At 42.5% G+C, this 21,649-nt stretch overlaps 1 protein-coding gene across 2 annotated transcripts in view; it reads left to right on the top strand.

Moving 5' to 3' along the window:
- LOC126281404 (glutathione S-transferase D7-like) overlaps positions 1–18,671 on the top strand; it is a 97,188-nt gene extending 78,517 nt beyond the window's left edge. For both annotated transcript variants that reach the window (XM_049980340.1, XM_049980339.1), the window contains exons 5-6: positions 9,366–9,533; positions 18,220–18,671. In XM_049980340.1, the coding sequence (XP_049836297.1) occupies positions 9,366–9,533; positions 18,220–18,378 (327 nt within the window). In that variant the 3' untranslated portion in view covers positions 18,379–18,671. The remainder of the gene's footprint in view (positions 1–9,365; positions 9,534–18,219) is intronic.
- Positions 18,672–21,649: the final 2,978 nt, after the last annotated feature.

The following is a 21,649-nucleotide window of genomic DNA, read 5'->3' as shown; positions in this document are numbered from 1 at the left end:
AGGTTTAAAGTCGGCCCTGGCTGAGCAAGAGGCAGGCGCTTAAATACTGTATCGGAGGCGCCGCTATTGGCTGCTGGAACCACGTGTTCCACTGTGGCGCCCTCACACTAAATGTGGGCCAGGACGCGCGCGACGCCACAGCTTACGGCGCGATGGTGCAGAGACGTCTAGGGGTCTTCGACGTCCATGTTGTCTGGCGGGGATTCTAATTCCGCGGCGCGCGGTACCAGAACTATCACAGCACAGGCCTACATTGATGTTTTAAGCACCTTCCTGCTTCCCACTGTTGAAGAGCAATTCGAGGGCGGCGACTGCATCTTTCAACACGATGGAGCACCTGTTCATAATACACGGCCTGTGGCGGAATGGTTACACGAAAATAACATCCCTCTAATGGACTGGCCTGCACAGAGTTCTGAGCTGAATCCTATAGAACACCTTTGGGATGTTTTGGAACGCCGACTTCGCGTCAGGCCTCACTGACCGACAACGATACCTCTCCTCAGTGCAGCACTCCATGAAGAATGGACTACCATTCCCCAAGAAACCTTCCAGCACCTGATTGAACGTATGCTGCTAGAGCGGACGCCGTCATCAAGGCTAAGGGTGGGCCAACACCGTATTGAATTGCAGCATTACCAATGGAGGGCGCCATGAACTTATAAGTCATCAGCCAGGTGTCTGGATACTTTTGATCACATAATGTATATGAATTCATTGGGTGTCTAAACGCAAGGGGAGAATCATTTGGTAAGAGAAATGGCGGACAAGATTGGTAATATCAATAAAAGGCAATCCTATGGAAATATCAACTTCAAATTCATGGAGTGAAACATTTCCTGTAACTCAAGGCAGTCATTCATGGACCAGACATTACGACTACGTTTTAGTAATTGAAAATTCAGTATGAGTTCTCAAAGAGAGTCCAAGAAATTGCACAAATGAAGATGGATTTCGATTTATTTGTCAGGCCACTTTCGCTTTTCACTGTTGATGTACCTCATTACTCCCGACATGGGGTGATAGATGTACAGTGAAGCACCCAGATCAGCAACCTGTTTCTCCAATCCAGAAATTTACCACGCTTTTATAAAATGTTACCCCAAAATCAGTATCCTCGTCTGCACAGACAAGCCACGAAACTTATTTTGAGGTTCGGTTCAACAATCTGTGTAAACTTTTTTCTTTTCTTATGAAAGTGACTAGGTCCCGCCAGCGTTCACGTCATAATAGGTCATAACTGCGTAACTCCATGTGTTTGACTGTATCACGAACCATACATTCAGAATTATTATATGTTCTAAAGTTAAAACTTGTGTAGATTTACAAACATTACTACGTAACTATCATATTAGATTTTGAGTTCCGTTCGCGTGCTTGCAGAAAAATAATGAATTAAGGATGGGTCTACCTTTTTGCAATTACATAAATTATTGTTTTGTATCATGAGCCATATATGTTTCACAACAGTTATGGGATCCTCAGTAGCTTATTAAATTTTATTTTACTTTTATTTTAGAATGTGTGTCTCCTGTGGCTGCCAACCAAAATCAGCCACAGGTCTACGTTAGTGCACCATGTCGTCATTGTAGTATCTGGATAGTCCTGAGCTGTGACCTCCTGCTCGTTTGTAAATACTGCATCTTGCTAATTTGCTATGGCTAGGACACATGTGTTCAAGCCACAGCAACATAGTGAGACTCAGTGTTTACAAACTAGCAGGAGAAAACGTTCAGCTCAGCTACACAAAAATGAATTTGGAACATAACAAACCTGTGACAGCTCAGGACTATCCAAATACTACAATGATGACATGCTTCAAATGGCTCTGAGCACTATGGGACTTAACATCTGAGGTCATCAGTCCCCTAGAACTTAGAACTACTTAAACCTAACTAACCTAAGGACATCACACACATCCATGCCCGAGGCAAGATTCGAACCTGCGACCGTAGCAGTCGCGCGATTCTGGACTACAGCGCCTAGAACCGCATGTCCACCGCGGCCGGCCAACGATGACATGGTGTGCTAATTTCCACCTGTGGCTCATTTTGGTCAGTACACAATGTAAAACAAAAGAAAAAAATACGAAAAAATCCATTGAGAATGCCACAACCGGAGAAACATGTTTGGGTGATAAAACAATAATTTGTGTACTTGCAAAAAGGTGGACCCATTCGTAATTCATTATCGCAACATGAAGATAAATGCATTTATATAATGCTTTTTGTATTTCTGGTCACCTTAATAGCATTAGATAACAGTTATTTCATCCAGTAATAAAAGTAAACCGGCCGGAGTGGCCGAGCGGTTCTAGGCGCTTCAGTCTGGAACCGCGAGACCTTCAAGGTCGCAGGAACGAAACCTGCCTCGGGCATGTTTATGTGTGATGTCCTTAGGTTAGTTAGGTTTAAGTAGTTCTAAGTTCTAGGGGACTGATGACCTCAGCTGTTAAGTCCCATAGCGCTCAGAGACATTTTTGAATAAAAGTAATTGCTTTGGCAGAAAAATAATAAATTAAAAATACACACACAGCGTAAATGCCTGCTTATAAAAGCATGCTGCAATATTCTTCTCTTAGAGGTAGCTACACTTTGCTGCAAACACGCCCTCCTAAGTTTCCTGCACGTGTAGCCTTTAGTAGTATAGCCGTCTCACTCACAGCTGCTCATAATAGCAAAGTTGTGGGGTAAGCTGGAGCGCACAGCAGACTCAAGTGCGCTCGTGCAACTGAGTGCCCTCTTGGAGTGCAAATGTTGGCCAGGTCTGATCTGTGTGAAACAGTACTGTAAGTTCTCTTAGTTGGAGGGGTTGCCATGAGGTTTAAATTAGTACCTCGAAAAGAAAATAAAGTTAAATGATTAATTTTTTGTTTGTTTGTAGATACATTTCTGCAGTCGTGGTACACATTGAAATTCCTACACCACAGTGCAGCAGCACACCACTAGTGGAGGCAATAGAAACTGGCGTGACTGATTTCCACTCTGTCAGTGGGCTGCGCCATTTTGTTTAGGCACCTCTAGCAGCACGCTACGGTACTGTGGTTCCGGAAATGTTACCAGGATCGCAATAAAAAAAAAAAATAAATGGAAATGAGCGTTTGGCGTCATTGGCCGGGAGATCCCTTGCGGGACATGTCCTGACGCTTTGGTGCAGGTATTATTACATTCGACGCCACATTGGGCAACCTGCGCGCCGGATGGGGATGAAATGATGATGAAGACAACACAATGCCCAGAAAATCTCTGACCCAGCCGGGAATCGAACCCGGGGCCGGAGGACAGCAATCCGTCACGCTGATCACTCAACTATCTTTTTTTATCTCATTTTTGTTATTTATTGTTCGTTGAATTTGTTCGGGGCGGACGTCCGATGATACCCGTTCAGGTTCTTCGTTGATCCGATCACTCAGTTTTTTATTGCAGAGGGTATCGGGGCGAATTTGTGACTACTGAGAAATTATTTGACGGTACTAGTAACTAAGATTGTGGGAAAGACGATTACAACGTTGGGAGATTGTGCTCAGACGTTGACCGAGGTGGCTGCATGTAAATCGTTGTCTTAAGCTTTCCCTTGTAGGGCGAGTTTTTTGTGGACGTCTTTTTCGTTCGAGTATGTCGTGGAGCATAAGTGGTTTTTAACATTGGTTGCTGTCGGAACTGCGAACAAAAGCATTACGCAGAATTTATGTTCACACATTGTCTTAGGATTTGTCGACCTGGAAAAAGCGTTCGACATTGTAAAATGGTCCAAGATGTTAGTAATTATGAGAAAATTAGGGGTAATTTATGGAGAAAGATGAGTAATACATAGCTTAGAAATTCTGAGAAAAATAGGGGTAAGTTATGAGGAAAGATCGGTTATACATAGCGTGTAGCCGGCCGGGGTGGTCGAGCTGTTTTAACCGCTACAGCCTGGAACCGCGTGACCACTACGGTCGCAGGTTCGAAGCCTGCCTCGGGCATGGATATGTGTGATGTCCTTAGGTTAGTTAGGTTTAAGTAGTTTTAAGTTCTAGGGGACTCATGACCTCAGAAGTTGAGTCCCATAGTGCTCAGAACCATTTGAACCATAGCGTGTACAAGAACCAAGAGGGAATAATAAGACTGGAAGACCAAGAACGAAGTGTTCAGGCTAAAAAGGCCTAAGACAGCGATTTAGTCATTCGCCCCTACTGTTGAATCCGTAAATTGATGGACCAATGACGAAAATAAAGGAAAGGCTCAAGAGTGGAATTAAAATTCAATGTGAAAACATGTCAGTATAAGATTTGCAGATGATATTGCTATCCTCAGTGAAAGTGTAGAATAATCTTTTGAATGGAATGAACAGTCTAATCAGAACAGAAGATGGTTTTAGAGTAAATTGAAGAAAGACGAAAGGAATGAGAAGTAACAGAAATGAAAACAGCAAGAAACTTAACATCAGAATTGGTGATTACGAAGCAGTTGAAGTAAGGAATTCTGCTACCTAGGCAGCGAAATAACCAATAACGGATGGAGCAAGGAGGGCATAAAAAGCACACTAGTACTGGCAAAGAGGGCATTTTTGGGCAAGAGAAGTGTGCTAGTATCAAACACAGGCCTTATGTTGAGGAAAAAGTTTCTGATAATGTCCGTTTGGAGCGTAGCATTGTATGATAGTGAAACATTGATTGAGGAAAAAGGGAAAGAGAAGAGAATCGAAGCATTTGAGATGTGTTGCTACGGAAGAATGTTGAAAATAAGATGGACTGATTAGCTAAGGAATGAGGAGATACTGTGCAGAAACGGTGAGAAAAGGAATACATGGAAAACACTGACAAGAATGTAAGGTGCCAGGACATGGGCACTCACACGTTACCTTACCAACATTTTAATAATAGGGGGACCGGCAAGGGCATCAGATGGTGACTCTATTGAATTGTGATAAATATGAGGCACTCTCGAGCAGCATTCCCTGCATGTCTGCATGATTAAGTCACTAACTTAAAGTGTTGGTGAAAAGTGTCGGAAGTTGAGAATTGTGGAATATAAAGTCTGCAGCTGGCCGTAGCTCGGCGGGCCGCCGTGGTTGGCAGGTAGCGGTCACCGGTAACGCGGGAGAATATGGCGCTTTTGGGAGTAGCCCGCCATCCGGAGCCACCTGTGCTGGGCAACACGTGGCGAAGATGGGAATGTCGTTTGCCTAAGGGCAATATGACCTACTCGATCTCAGAAATGCCGTTGAGGGATTTCGGCGATGATAGAGCAAAAAATGTTCAAATGTGTGTGAAATCTTATGGGACTTAACTGCTAAGGTCATCAGTCCCCAAGCTTACACACTACTTAACCTAAATTATAATAAGGACAAACACACACACCCATGCCCGAGAGAGGACTCGAACCTCCGCTGGGACCAGCCACACAGTCCATGACTGCAGTCCCTCAGACCGCTCGGCTAATCCCGCGCGGCGATCATAGAGCGTTCGACATTGGCCGAAACGGGTTATTCTTCCGCCGTGTTTTCTTACGCGTGTGAGACGAGAGAATTGTGGAGAGAGAGGACTTTGCCTTCAACCATCGAGCGGTACGGGCTTGGAGACGGCGTCTTGGCCATCGTCTTATACGGTCTGTATCGCAGCACTGCACCAACGCGTGTTCCGTGCAGAGTTCTGCGGTTAGAGCTCTTTGTGTGCTCAGAAGCGAGATTTTCACCAACGGTTAACCACTTCCATCAACTTACCTAATATTCTTGATCTGGTAGTTATCCTTGCAAGGTGCCGAGTTTTTATCAACGCAGCTGCCTGTGAAACGGGCGTGTAATTGCAAATTGTTAATGTGCCATTCTCAGGAGTGTGTGGGTGGACAAAAAAATTTACATTTTTTGTGTAAGTTTTGTCAGTTGTGGGGAATATCAAATTAAAATGCCAGTATTATAATCGAATTATCGACCTCATTGTAGCTAGCATTTACCCTGTACCGGTAAGCTTTACATGTACTCTACTCACTGCACAGCTTGCCCAGACGGGAAGGAAAGAAGGTTTGCGGTCTTCTATGTCAGCGACGGACAAATAAGCTTACAAGAACAAAGGCCGGGTGATAGGATTTCTGTTAAGAAATCAGGGAATAAGTTACACGATACTAGAGGGAGCTGCAGACGGTAAAAGCTGTACAGGAAGACGGAGATTGGACTATATACAACTAATAACTGATGGCTTTGGTTGCAGGTGCTGCTCTGAGATGAAAAAGTTGGCACAGTAGAGAAACTTTTTGTGGGCCGCATCAAACCAGTCAGAAAAGACTAATGACTCATTTAACATCCCCAGAGATGGAACAAAGGGACATTGCGTCCTGTCTCCGTTTGCCCTCCCTTTAGACACACACACTCCGTCTTCAGGCCACAAGTGGCCCATCGGGACCATCCGACCGCCATATCATCCTCAGATGAGGATGCGGATAGGAGGGGCGTGTGGTCAGCACGTCGCTCTCCCAGTCGTTATGACAGTTTTCTTTGACCGGAGCCGCTACTATTCGATCGCGTAGCTCCTCAATTGGCATCACGAGGCTGAGTGCACCCAGAAAAATGGCAACAGCGCATGGTGGCTGGATGTTCACTGCGCTTAACTTCGGTGATATCACGAGAACAAGTGTATCCACTATGGGAAGGCCGTTGCCTTCCCTCCCTTTAGAACAGAGACAAATTCAGTAACACATCGAACAATTTTTTTTCTTGGCAAATTTCAGGTGCTGAAGAAATGTAGAATTTGTTGTGGAACATCAACTTAGCCCCTACAGTTTAATGAAGTTCCGGTAGGTGACGGCGCTGTACGTAGCCTCCATAATAAGGTGTATTCCGAGCAGAGACCTGTCATTGAGTTTCCTTTTGCAGAAAACCAAAGCATCGAAGATATTCATAGGCTTGCAGGGTGACTACGGACCTGGCAGTGAACAAAACTTGGTGAATCTTTGGCGAGGCATCTGCCGTCATCGCAGTAAGGTGACGCAAGATTGCCTGAGCTCCCGGCGCCGGCCGGCCGCACACAGCTGTGACAGCTGCGATGTTGGGACGTGCGGCACTCTCATTCGAGGTGATCGACGGACCACAATCAAACAGCTCGCCTCCCAAATGAACTCATCCAACAGTTGGAGTACTGACAGGTGTGTGTCCGCTGGGCTACTCGCAGCCCAACAGAAGATCATAAAAGACCACGAAGGGCGATCCTGGATGTAAGGAGGCTGATCGTGGCAATCGTTTGTCGAACATCGTCAAAAGCTCCGACGTCGACCATTAGAGCAGTACTATGCTGGCGTGCAGGCCCTCCCTGTAAGGTAGCGTAAGACCGTCGTATTGGAAGGAGCTTATGTTAAAAAATAGGGCTTTGTAACAAAAAGAGAAGGTAATAACATGGCGTATGGAAATTCTGAATACAACTAACCTACTTCCAGAAAAAAGTGTTGCATTACTTATTGAGTGCCCCTCACATATTAAGCTAAAATGTACATGTAGTGTGACTAGGTCCTCCCATCGGGTAGACCGTTCGCCGGGTGCAAGACTTTCAATTTGACGCCACTTCGACGACTTGCCTTCGATGGGGATGAAATGGTAGTGATTAGAACAACACAACACCCAGTCGCTGAGCGGAAAAAATCTCCGATCCAGCCGGGAATCGAACCCGGGCCCTGCGAATTGACATTCTGTCGCGCTGACCACTCAGCTACCAGGGGCGGACGTATGTTAGGCTGCTTAGGGCAATTAATCAATTTCTCATTCAGGTACCTGCTCATGTAACCGGTCCCGGCTCTACTGGTGCCGTAGACAAATGTTGACGATAATTCTGGCGCAACGGTCTGGTGGAAGTCTTTCAACTGGTCGTCACTTCGGCGTCATGTGTGGAACTATAGTTTAACGTGGAATCGGAATCACCTGTCGTTACTGCTGAAACTTCACATCACTGATCGGTTATGGGTATGTTAAAGGGAGTCTGAAGTATTCTGTTGTCCAACTGGGATTCGATTTCAAGACCTCTCGGTTTCCAGGCACGCGTCTGACCGTTAGACATCCAAACCTGAGAAGCAAGTAATATAAGTGTCATTTTCTTCTCCTCAGACAATACCGTTTGAAGCCGAAAATCGGTTCACGAAATACATTAATGCCGTAGAACGTTCACACTTTGTTCCTCTCAGAATTTCTTATTTACCCGATCCATCCATCTTAATTTGGGCTATATAAAATTCAGTATTATCTGAGGATGCCCTTTTAAGCAGAAAAATCGTTCACGAAATAAATCAGTACAGGCGAATATCCACTATTTATGTTTTTCATTGACAAATATGAACTTATTGTGCCAACAGCGAAGGATGAATCCTGATTGCTCTTTAAAACAGTAGCTTTGACATTTCCCACTGTATATGCATTATTACTGTTATTCTCTTTCAAAAAGTTCACAGATCCAACAACAAATTTTGTAAGGGAGCGTATGTTCTGTGATGTCAGCGCTAGGACATCGAGATTGTTAAACAGTCCTACATGAGTCCGGTTAATTAACATCAAATATGATCTGTGACCTAAAATATTTTTGTCATGGGATAATCTACCTAAAGTATTATAGCATGTTACATCAAGAAATGATAGTGTGAAAAATAGTTTCTGCGTATCACTGATGCTAATAACCTTACAGTTAAGGCAGATGCATTCGCCTTTTGCAAGAAGTCGTGAATAAAATCCTTCCACCAGAGTTAAGAATCGGGTATTCTGTATTATACTTCAATTAAAACTCAGTTTTTCAGTTGTGATTCAATATCTGTTTCAGAATTCAGATCATATTTGAATCATCCTGAGTTATATTTGTGTTATTCACAAAAAAAAACAGCCCTAGCGTTAGCTGTTGCAAGTTGCAGTTTAAGACAGATAACTATTATATATCTGGAAAAGAAGCAGCACTAGCGTGGAACACTGAGGAATACTCCATGTTTCGGTACTCGAGGGAGATGCGAGCCCATTTCCAGTGACTTAAAAAGCTAAGGCTGTGGTCTGCATTCTATTATCCACTTAAGAAAGACTGAAACAGCTGAATGTCTTACCTAATTATGTTCAGATGTGTGATATACGTAGTCAAAATTCTCTTTTTGCTTCATAGAAGATACTTAATATTCATAGCTTTTTCTATCCATCTCTTTCACATAAGGAGGAATATAACGTCCCATATGATCACCCCAAAACCAACAGCCAGACAATAACAACGATATATGTGCTCACGTGCAAATGTATAATCTTATTATTTTCTGATTTCGTGTGAACGACTGTATTTTTATCGACAGTGTCCAGTCATTATAAATATCCATTACTGTGTGTTCTGAAGTTTGTATACCTGTACATTATATTGCTAACGCTTGCGTCAATTGCAGTTTCCGGTTTTCTTCCTGGGCAAAAAAAATGTGGATGCGGACGCGAGAGATGCCATATACGAGGCTCTTGGAAACCTGGAGAAGTACCTGGAGCCAACTGGATGGGTAGCTGGAGACCATGCGACCGTGGCCGACATATCCTGCTCGGTTACAGTTGCCAGTCTGGAGGTAAGCTGCACCACAATGACGTCTCATTATCTCGAACAGCAGTACTTCTGTTAGAAAAATGGAAATACGAGCAGTTATGAAAAAGTTTCCGATGTATTTGTATGCTGATTAAAATTTTTATGTCTTACCTAGACCTTACTGTGCATCTTTATCCTCAATACCAATTTATCTGCCACTTTTGAAATGCGTCCTGGATGCCTGTCTTTGTTAGGATGTTTAGTACCTCTTCGGTTCTGCTTAAGCCTCCTCCACTAAACAAAATCACTGCCCATTCAGTTTGATTTTCATTTTGGGAAAGTGTAAGATGTCTTACGGAGCAAAGTCTGGAGATTAAGATGCGTAGAGAACAACTATTACCTTCTTTTTAGTGAAAAATTGCTGAATTACGTAGGCTGAATGCGGTCGTGCTTGTTTTGATGGAGAACCTAGTCCTTCGTACACCACTTCTATGGATGTTTTCTGTTTACCTCCCTCCTCAATCATCTTAGAACGTCGCTGTAGAACACTTTTGTTCACCACCTAGTCGGAGGAACGAACTCTTTATGAAGGTTCTCGTCAATATACCACATCACCAAAGAATTAAATTTACTGTCGACTAGTCTAGTTTTTTTGGCCATGATTAAGTAGCACTCTTCCACTGCATCTGCTGTTTTTTTTTTATTCGGAGTCATAGCCATTAACAAAACTTCTGTCGCTGATAATGACCTTTGAAAGAAAGTTTGAGTCGTCTCGAAGGAGCTGTTTACATTCCCTTCTACAGACTTCCACGCGATGTTGTTCTGGTCAGCTTGTATCCATCGTGCCACAAACTGCGCCGCAATTCTTCTCATGTCAGTTCTACTAACAGAATACACTCAAACGTACCATACCTCAGGTCCCAGATGTTAAAGAGGTCGTAGACAGCCTGCCTACAATCTGGCAGTACCACACCTTCACTTCGTGGATGGCGATTGCAGACGTACCGAAGGGATCGTCATCATTGGGCGATATTCTCCCGTTTTTGTAATGCTTGTGCCAGTGGGAAAACTGTTTCTGGCCTAAGGCGCTGTTTCGAAATGTTTTGACCCGTTTCTGTAGTGATTTTTATAATTTTAAAAACAAAAATTTGTATAGACAAGTTGCACTTTCAGATCAGCCGTCGCAAACCACAATGAAAATACTATCGCCAGCAACTACCTAAACCAACCTGCTCGCAGTAGCTGATGATACTGATTTAAGAAAGATGTATGAAGAGAAACAGAGTGGTATTTCTGCGTACTCGTAACCATTTCAAAATTCCAATTTTGAGTACGTTTGTTTACCATCTTATAAGTCCGGCACGTGTCGAACAATTTAGGTAAGACATGTCTGTCTCCTCTATGGGTGAGGAGGAGATGGTAAGTGTATCACAAACAGAAATAATCGGAAATATTTATATTAGTGTCAGGTCCACATATTTAAGGATCCGTAGTATTATTGGTGAGAGCCATAATGACATTTTAATTGAGCTCAGTCGAACAGAACTAAGCAAAATGTTTTGGAAATTTCTTGGGTTGGATGAACAGGAGAAGGTCGGAAAAAGAAATTTAAATGTTTGATGTCCAGTCGATGATAAGGTTATTAGAAACGGGCCACAAACTCGGACAGGAGATGGATGAGAAGGGAAATCATGCCATGTTTCTATGGGAACCATCCTGAAATTGGCATTAATTAATTGCGGGAAATCGCGGAAACCCTAGATCATTGTGGCTGGATTCAGATTTTAACTATCAAGCTCCTGAATGTAAGCCTAATTTCTGAACCACAACCACTGTGCCAGCTCACTTATTGAGGAGATCAGAGCTATAATTGTTAATTGCTCCAAGATAATGTTACAAAGCTATTCTCTCTCTCACTCCACCCTTCCCCCCCCCCCCCCCCCTCTCTCTCACTCACTCACTCACACACTCACTCACACACACACACACACACACACACACACACACACACACATCTGTTAGGTACCCACAAATGAGCTTCATAAGAAGCTTGTGTATGTTGAGAAGCTTGTCTCAGTTCATTAAAGTTTCTCTGGATGAATAGATTTGGAATGTTTCTTCGAAGAAGGGTGCCTGTTTAGAATCTTTATGTACTCGTATGTGGTAAGTCTCCATCTATACGAATAACTTCTTATGGTAACCGCTAACCATGAGTGCACTATATGCGACCAAACTGTAAACATTGGTGCTATTCAAAATGCATAGCATTAGTTATGTAGTTGTATAAACTGTAGATGACAAATGTGGTCAGAAAATTACATTAAACAGTTCGGACAAGCGCAGAACTAGGACCGATCTCATGTTACAAGAAGTGCTATGAAGCCTCAATGAAAATGATTAAAAAATTAAATATTCTCTCTATGACGTCTAAAATTAACAATTCAGTTACCGCAGTTGAATATATGGCCAAAGTTAAAAGCGAAACCATAAAATCAGCTAAGGAATGTGAGAATTTATTTACTAAAAAGAAAGCTACGGGATAATGTGAAGGCACTCAGATGTGCTATATATGAATTAATCATGTCCTAGAAGTACTGTGGAAGATTAATTTGGACAGTTCAAAGGATGAAGCGACAGAATACGTACCAGAATCCATGGCCAATACCATATACATACAACAAAATGGTTGAAATGGCTCTGAGCACTATGGGACTACTTAACCTCTGAGGTCATCAGTCCCCTAGGACTTAGAGCTACTTAAACCTAACTAACCTAAGGACATCACACAGATCCATGCCCGAGGCGGGATTCGAACTTGCGACCGTAGCGGCCTCGCGGTTCCAGACTGAAGCTCCAAGAACCGCTCGGCCACGCAGGCCGGCTTACATACAACATCTTACAGTTACTCGATTCTCTACTAACAAAAAGTAAAAATATAATTAACTCTCTCAAAAGCAGAAACCCACATTTTGTTGTAGGTTTTTCATGTGTATTACTAAAATTATTCTCTCCAAATACACAAAATATGCAATACATCACAGATAGACTGATGCATACTGTTGTCAAATCTCCTGAAAAAAAAGTGCTAAGATAAATGTAAATAATATTAGGCCAGGCTCATTGCTTGCGTTCTCCTCGAAGTTACTGGAAACAAGAGCGCACTTTTGATGGTTTGACGGGAGGGATGAAGGGGGGAGGACTAGACCAGGGGTATGGGGTCTTTTTAATATTTTGGAAGACGAATGGGGACTTTAAAGTAGCTATACGAACGTCCCAGTTCCGACCCTATTAAAAATCTGTGTAATACTGGCTCTTAAATGATTTCCTTGAAAGAAAAACAACCCAAGTACGCTATATTTTTTTTCTTTTCATCGCCCTACGTGCAGAAGGTCGCATTAATAAAGGCAAGGGCTGGTCACAGTGGAACATTATTTTCAGAATGGGTTGGCTGGTTTGCGGGAGGGGACCTAACAGCAATGTCATCGGTCCCATTGGATTAGGAGAGAATGGGGAAGGAAGTCGGCCATGCCCTTTCAAAGGAACTATCCCGGCATTTGCTAGAAGCGATTTAGGGAGATCACGGAAAACCTAAATCAGGATGGCCGGACGCAGGTTTCAACCGTCTTCCCCCCGAATGGGAGTCCAGTGTGCTAACCACTGCACCACCTCGGTCAGTCAGGATGTGGAACAAAGAAATCACTGTAGGGGCACCACAGGAAGATACTGGAACAATTCTTGTTACATCTGATTAATCTTCCATTATGTATCCAAGAAGCAGAAATAATTTTTTTCGCCGAGTATTATAATCAGGCTTAATGAATAAATCTTGGTACCTGGAAATTGAAATACAATTTTCTTGAAAATTAGTAATTGTTTTTTGTAAGTGGACTAACAGTGTATTTGTACAAGGTGTTTCACAATTCATGTTACGCACTTCTAGATGTTGTAGAGTGGACATAGTGTCAAACTTAAAGACGCCGGTGCCTGTAAGTGTATAAGCAGGGTAACAATTATTGAACTATTTGATAAAAAACCTAAATTAGTTACAACTACGGCGGCCACATACTTTATTCAACGTATAAACGTCATTGCAGATATTTACATTTAAGTAATGACATGTTCGATATGCCTGTCATGATAGGCAATGATGTGGCGCAGACGAATAGCGTTCTGCATGATCCGCTGAAATGTCGGAACATCGATACCGTCGATGACTTCCTGAATGACCGTTTTCAGCTCAGCAATGGTTTTTGGGGTTATTGCTGTACAGCTTGTCTTTAATATAACCGCACAAAAAGGGGTTGCATGTGTTCAGATGGGGAGAATATGGCGGTCAATCGAGGCGATGCCAGTGGCTTCTGTGTACCCCAGAGCCAGAATGCCGTCCCCAGAGCGTTCCTTCAGGACATAAAATACTCTCCTGCTTCGATGGGGTCAAGCTCCTTCGTGCATGAACCACAACTTGTATATATCACTCTCACTTTGGATTACAGGGATGAAATCATCTTCCAAAACCTTCACGTACCGTTCGGTAGTCACCGTGCCCCCAGGAAATATCGCACAAGTTATCCCGTTACTGGACATTGCACACCACACAGCCACCCGTTGAGGGCGAAGAGACTTCTCTATCGCGCAGTGCGGATTTTCAGTCCCCCAGATGCGCCAATTTTGCATCCAAATGAAAGTGGGATTCGTCGCTAAACCAAACCATACAGCGCGTACTGTCTCTCACCATTCCCCGCGGCCGTCCGTCCAGTTTGAACTCCTAACGTAAACGGTTCAGAATTTACGACGATCTTATTTCGTGTTGTTCAATAATTGTTATCCTGTATCTACCGGGTGGTTCCGTGACGATGTTAGAGACATTCAAGGATGATGGAGAAGGATAAATGTGTTAATTTCAGGTTAGGACCACTGCACTGGTAATGAACGAGTCGAAAGTTATAAGTGAAAACCGTTCTGATATTTCTGACGCTGGAATACATGTACCAGTATTTGATTTTGGAGAGGATACCGTAAGAACAGAAGTAATTGAAGGTGACCTCAAATCAGCAGTACATCTGCTAAACCATATATGTACAGAATGTAGTCTTAAAATATCGTTACATAAGAATAAAGTTACAGTGTTTCAGGGTATATTCCCAGTATGGTCGGAAATAGAATTACCAACGAAATACGTCTCTGCTGTTATGATTTTGTTAATAATATACATGCAAAGATGCACAGATTTCAGGAAATGCGTGGTGCAATAAACGTAACACTTAGCTACAAAACCGGATACTTTATAAAAATTAAACTTCATAAAACTATGTTTATGGAAGCGAGAGTTGCCTAAATAAAAATAAAGATGAGAGCAAAGCGTAAGAAACAGAGGTCGATTATCGAGGAGAGAGAAGTGCTGCACAAGTAGAAATTTAATAAAGAATGAAAACACCTGAAATGAACTGAAGTAAGTGGGTAATAACAATATTATAACTGATTGAACTGCAACCTAAAAGGAAGGTGGAACATTGGTTCTCCATGGAAATGATGAACATAAACTTTGTGAAGACCAATCAGACGGATATGTGAATCCTATATGTGAGGTGAAGCTAAACATGGTGAAAATCTTCCCCAGAGATTGAATGTTTCAGTAACAGCAAAAGGGAGTCGTGTACAATATTAATTACATAGCAGGAGTGTTTGGAACTAAAATTAATGGGTAACTGTTGATATTCAGACATGTGGTGGATGTCTCATTGTTCATAGTACGTCACACATAGACTTACACTGGCTTCTTCCTACACGCATCAAGGGTATATTTTGTGTACTTTGTCGCACCTGCATGGGAGGCATATCCTAACCAACAGGAGGTTTTAGTGAATTTCGAAAATGATTTTTTATACAATTTCAAATGACATGGCCACTATATACAAACAAATATTGTAATCTTGATAAGAACTAGATTAAATAAACCTACTAATAAAGGATACCAGGGGAGCTGGATGAATTCCGCGGCAGAGAGAACAAATTATTACAGCATCTGACTGGTTGTGTGAGTTTTTAACACTGACGACTCATGGAGATCCAGTGTGGGCAATAATTATCGTATAGCGGCGAAATTTGGTATATATGATAATGCATTTATGTGGAACCGATTTACACTGGGAAATAATGAGTTAAAATTTTGGCCACCAGGTGCAGATCTGGCGCCGTGCACTGCTTGTATGACGGTGTGACATCCAGGCTGTCATTTGACAAGCCATAACGTGAGTGAACATTATGCTATCGAGGAGAGGGACTGGGTACTGTCAATGACACTCTTTTCTGTGAACGGCAGCAATTACAGTGCTACTTCGAGACAGTGTCGCCGTCTGAAATCTCTGAGGAAAGGACCGATGTAGTTAAGGGGTTTAAAGAAGATTACAATGAAATTCGAAAACTCGGGTGAGCTTGGTGTGGCACCTGGAAGAGGAAGGTGTTCTATCCCAGTTTAAGTTACTGTGAGGTTGCTGTTGCTGTAACTGACCGCACCACATGTGCTCAAAGCAGAGCTAGTGCTCGTGCAGTAACACGAAATCGTCCATCTCAAGGCCAACAGTACGGAACGTTCTGCGGTCTATATCACACTGGTAACAAGATCCACGTGGTCTAGCAATTGAAACGTTATGATCCACGACAACGTTCTGATTTTGCTCTCCGGCTTCTGGCACGGATCGAAGTTGATGGTATGTCGCCAGGCACATTTTAAACTACAGGATGCAGTGAACACACAGAACTGCTGAGTTTGGGGTACTGTTAAAGCCTTTGTTGTGCACAAGAGCCATTGCACTTGCCGTAGGTGACTATCTGGTGGGGATTCAGAAGCAGCTTTAATCTCAGTCCGTTCCTCTTGGAAGGGAATACACCTAGAAGACCTGTCAGGTCGACCATGACATCTGCACGTTATCGAGACAGCGTGTGATTTCTGCTTTCGAAGAGCGCTGTTGTGTTTAAATCACGGTTTGCGAACAAGATGGGGCAACACCTTATGTAACTCACCCATTCGAGGACGTAGTTAAAAGGGGGGGGGGAGGGTCCAGGGTGTCAGGACACCCACCCCCTCCATCACCTAAATGAAATTACACATAGCCTAGTTCCCATGTTGTGAAACTGAAAGATATTTTGCTTTTTAATCGTACAACGAAAAAGGGATTTGCACTATCGATAGTCAGCAAGGCCAACTAAAGATTTAAACTGTCTATACATCCGTAGCAGTATTGTCTATCGCCCAGCCCCATTTTAGCCAAGACCTATTGACGGTCTTGTTTGATCTCAGTTGTTGTTTTGCTAATCAGCCCAGTTCTTACTTGCTGTTGAATTTAATGTATGTGATACCGTTTATAGTTTTTGTGCTGTGTGCTGTTGTGAGGGTTTCTAATTATGGATATGTTTGTAACAAGATAGAAGAGGAAAACCGCTTTTGATTCGTCTGCTGGCGTTATGTTGAGTCAAAAATAAGTACACACTACTGTAATAGCCTAATTATCTACCTACGACAATTTAATGTTAGTACTGGTGTCGTTATGTGGTGGCTGGTAGAACTTTGAGATTGCGGTATTTCAGTATTTCACAAAGCAGTGGAGTGGTACATATAATTAAAAATAACATATAATTAAAATCATTGCATGAAAACATATTTCGATTTTTCTCTGTTGCTCAAAAATCACGTTAATCAATAAAAACTTCGCCCAAAAGGCGATAGTTGCATTTCTTTAAAAAATTTACTCAGTATTCTATCATGCCCAAATGGCAAAATATCGCCTATCTGGTCACATGGGCGGTACTCAGTCATGGAAACCAGTTCCGGTACGGAAAGATGGAGTGCAATTTGTGGAGAGCAAAAAGGGGTATGTTATGAGAGCACATTATGTCGATTGTCTCCTAAAATATTTTTTCACCGGGCTGCCCGAATCCGTCCGCGCCAATTGCCACTGCAATCCTCCCTCCCCCATTCGTCCAAAATTATTGATGCTTTTGTAATAATCCACACATATTATAAAAATGTGTGTGTGTTTGTGTTTTATTAAGGGACTTAACTGCTAAGGTCATCAGTTCCTAAGCTTACACACTACTTAACCTAAATTATCCTAAGGACAAACACACACACCCATGCCCGAGGGAGGACTCGAACCTCCGCCGGGACCAGTCGCTCACTGCAGGACTGCAGCGCCCAGACCACTCGGCTTTTCCGCGCGCAGCAGCATTGTGTATGACTTTTAAATTTATTACTTCTTTGCTTCTATCTCAATGCGCAACACATTCTGTCGACAGTATCCACTTTTGCCACTGAATGTACATGATTATAATATTTTTTATCACTTTATCTCACGTAGATCAGGAGATATGACATCATAAACACCGAGATTCCGCATTAACACATTTGTGTATCTAAGTTTCGCTGTCATACGTTGCTTACACCCCAAACTGGACATCTGTGAGCACCTGCACTTTAATTATAACCACATGAGATAGTAATTTCACCGAGTAAATGGCAAGTAATGACTTCAGACACACAGCCTAATGGAATGCAACTGTGTATTTTCTAATTATCTATTATGTTAAGAAACACATCAAAACATAAAACTTTACACCTACAGTTTCTCTGTTATTTTAATTGTCATTACTTCACACTACATGTGCAACAGCAGTGATAACTGTTCATCAATTTAATGAGCAGAATCGTCATTACATATTTCTCTGTTCAACAGGCGATAGGAGTGGACATGAGTGCTTATCCGAAGATTCGTGACTGGCTGAAACGCTGTAGAAGCACATTCCGTGGCTACGTGGAAGCAAACGCGGAGGGCGAAAAAATTATCGGAGACGGTATCAAGAGCCTCGTGGGGCCCAAGGCATACTTGAGATAGGTGTAACAGATTGTAACACATCTGACTTTTAATAAATGAAACTTCCTGAATTGCTATGGCAGTGCTGTCAGTGCTTTATTCTTGCAGAAAAATTTAGTTAAAAAAAATCTTTAGACTGTGCTGACAGCAGCGCTGCCCCTATTTTAAATGAATGATAATATGTCTACCGTGACTCAAAGATGTAAGTGAGATTTGTTATTAAAGAAAACAATTCCTGTTTGTGCCCATGGTCATTGTGAATATTTTGTGGATAAAACCATCTGAATCTCTTAATAAATTTGTTTATGTATTCATTCTTTTGGCTACTGTTCTCATCATATGTCTGCATTTAAGATTAAAGAAACATAAAGAGCAACAGATATTTATTGAACAACATCAGCCTACAAAACAGGAACAATTAAAAATATTTTTAAAAATGTTCACTCAGCAAAGATAATGTAGAACTTGCTAAACAAGGGTTCAGTGACAGTATTATAAATGTATGCCTAATGCAGATGTCAACTAACAATTTGGTTCACAACATTATACAAAGGTATAAGGTCTAGCCGACAGGTGGCGGTAGTTTGGAGGATGTTGCTTTCAAATTTTATTAATTTTTTATTCATACTTATCAAAAGAAAAAAAAATTACATTACAAATATTCTAAGTCTAATTAATCGTGTTGTAATATTTATATTGAATATTTGGAATACGGTGAAATATGTCACAAGACCTGCTCTCTGGGCAAGAGGATCATGGAGGTTCAAGCATGACACATTGATGATGTACCGCTTGGGAAGAATGTCTTTGTTTGCTGTTGGTCAAAAAAGGTTCTACTGTACGCTGTATGTAGCAGCATGTGAAAACCTTTGCTGTGATTGGCTAAAACATTCGGCCCAGAAGCTCTCATGTGATGACAGAAACTCTGATGACATTCCTTGTAGGGAGCAACAACATAAAGTAGCGTCGGTTATTAATTATTTCCCTAAATAAAAATGTCTTAGTCGACAGCCAATGATTAGTGTGGGTGTGTGCGTGAGCCTGGACTGATTAAAGATTTAATTTTGTGCACCACACCATGCGTGGTATTGACAGCGCTATGATAAAAAAAACTGCAGGAATTAATAAAAGGCATACCTTGAAAAAGAAAAAATATTGTGGTCCTTACTGCAAAGTATTTAATGACTTCCTATGATTACTACAATTACAGCACCATTCCTATACGAGGTCATGACTGAGTGCCACCACCACAGTGAATGGACAACATTAGAAGAAGTAAGGAGAGTGGTTTATAGGGAACAATCGCGAGATGTGACAGACTCAAATTTCCGAAGACACAAATCACTTCCTAGAACGCCTCAAATCCATTCCCACTCCTCTCCTACCTGAAACCTTTCTTGTCACCATAGATGCTACATCCCTCTACACAAACATACCACATACCCATGGTCTCTCTGCCCTTGAGCACTACCTCTCCCAACACCCACCCAAAGATCTTCCAAAAACCTCGCTCCTTATCACACTTACAAACTTCATCCTCACCCATAATTACTTCACTTTTGAAGACCAGACCTACAAACAAATCAGGGGAACGGCCATGGGAACCAGGATGGCTCCATCCTATGCCAACCTATTCATGGGCTGCATGGAGGATGCTTTCCTGCAGACCCAACAGCTACTTGCCCTGGCCTGGTATAGGTTTATAGATGACATCTTTGTGGTCTGGACTCATGGTGAAGAAACACTCCTTAATTTCCTCCATAACCTCAACTCCTTTTCAAATCCTGAATTTCACCTGGTCCTTCTCCAAAACCCAAGTCACCTTCCTGGATGTTGACCTTCATCTTGTTGAAGCTCACATCCACACCTCTGTCCATATCAAACCCACAAACAAACAACAATACCTTCACTTTGATAGCTGCCATCCATTCCACATCAAACGCTCCCTCCGCTACAGCCTAGGTATTCGTGGCAAACGTATCTGCTCCAGTGACGAATCCCTCAACAATTACACCAATAACCTGACCAGTGTTTTCCTCTCCCGCAACTATCCTGCAGAACTTGTCCACAAACAGATCTCCCGAGGAATACATTCCTCCCTGTCCAACAACAATGTTCCTACCCCCAGACCACACAGAAGCACCCCCCTTATCACCCAATATTATCCTGGCCTTGAATACATCAACAAATTACTCCGCTAGGGATATGACTTTCTCAAGTCAACCCCAGAAGTGAGATCATCCCTTGACAAAATTCTCCCCACACCACCCAGAGTTGCCTTTCGTCGTCCCCCCAACCTCCGTAACATCCTTGTTAAACCCTACAACATTCCCAGACTACCTCCTCTACCCAGCAGTTCCTAGCCCTGTAACCGACCCCGCTCCAAAACCTGCCCCATGCATCCCCCCACAAACACCTACTCCAAGCCCGATACTGGTAAAACATACACAATTCAATGCAGGGCCACGTGTGAAACTACACATGTCATTTATCAGTTGACATGCCTGCACTGCACAGCCTTTTACATCGGTATGACAACAACTAAACTGGCCGAGTGCATGAACGGACACAGACGAACTGCCCGCCTAGGAGATGTCCAATACCCAGTAGTGGAGCATGCCCTCCAGTATAATTCTAGGGACCTAGGAACCTGCTACACCATATGTGCCATTTGGCTTCTACCACTCAACACCAGTCCCTCTGAACTGCGGAGATGGGAACTTGCACTCCAACACATCCTTTCATCCCGCCATCCCCCTGGACTGAACCTACGTTAAACAACCTCACTCCCATTTACTCTTCAGTCTTTTCCTCTTTCCCTTTCCTCTTTAGCCATTCACGCATCTTTTCATCCTACATAGTTGTGTTTATCTTTATACTATATACCTATTTACTTCTGTATGCATCCTCTTTGGTTTGAAGCTGGCACAGTACTTACAGTAGAATATCTTTGGCTTCCCTCTGACAACCATGTCTCCATTCTTGATACCCTCCCTGTTTTCCTTTCCCTGTTGCTTCATAACCTGGGTTGTGATTAACTGAGTCCACTTTCCCTTCTTCCCTTTCTTTCCCTGATGAAGGAACATTTATTCTGAAAGCTAGGAACGTAAATTTTCGGTTCTGTTTTTTGTGTATCTATCAGCTGTACTGAGCTGAGGTAAGTACTGGCCAGCCCCTCTATCTCTTTGTTAGTATTTTTTTCATATCTTTATATGAGATTTTCCATTAATCATTTAGATCACCTATTTGGTCCAGATCCTTTGTTGTTTTGTCCCTTTTGTTATCTATCACT

This window comes from Schistocerca gregaria, chromosome 7, assembly GCF_023897955.1.
Source record: "Schistocerca gregaria isolate iqSchGreg1 chromosome 7, iqSchGreg1.2, whole genome shotgun sequence".
Lineage (NCBI taxonomy): Eukaryota > Metazoa > Arthropoda > Insecta > Orthoptera > Acrididae > Schistocerca > Schistocerca gregaria.
This window is presented reverse-complemented; position numbering and strand designations above follow the sequence as displayed.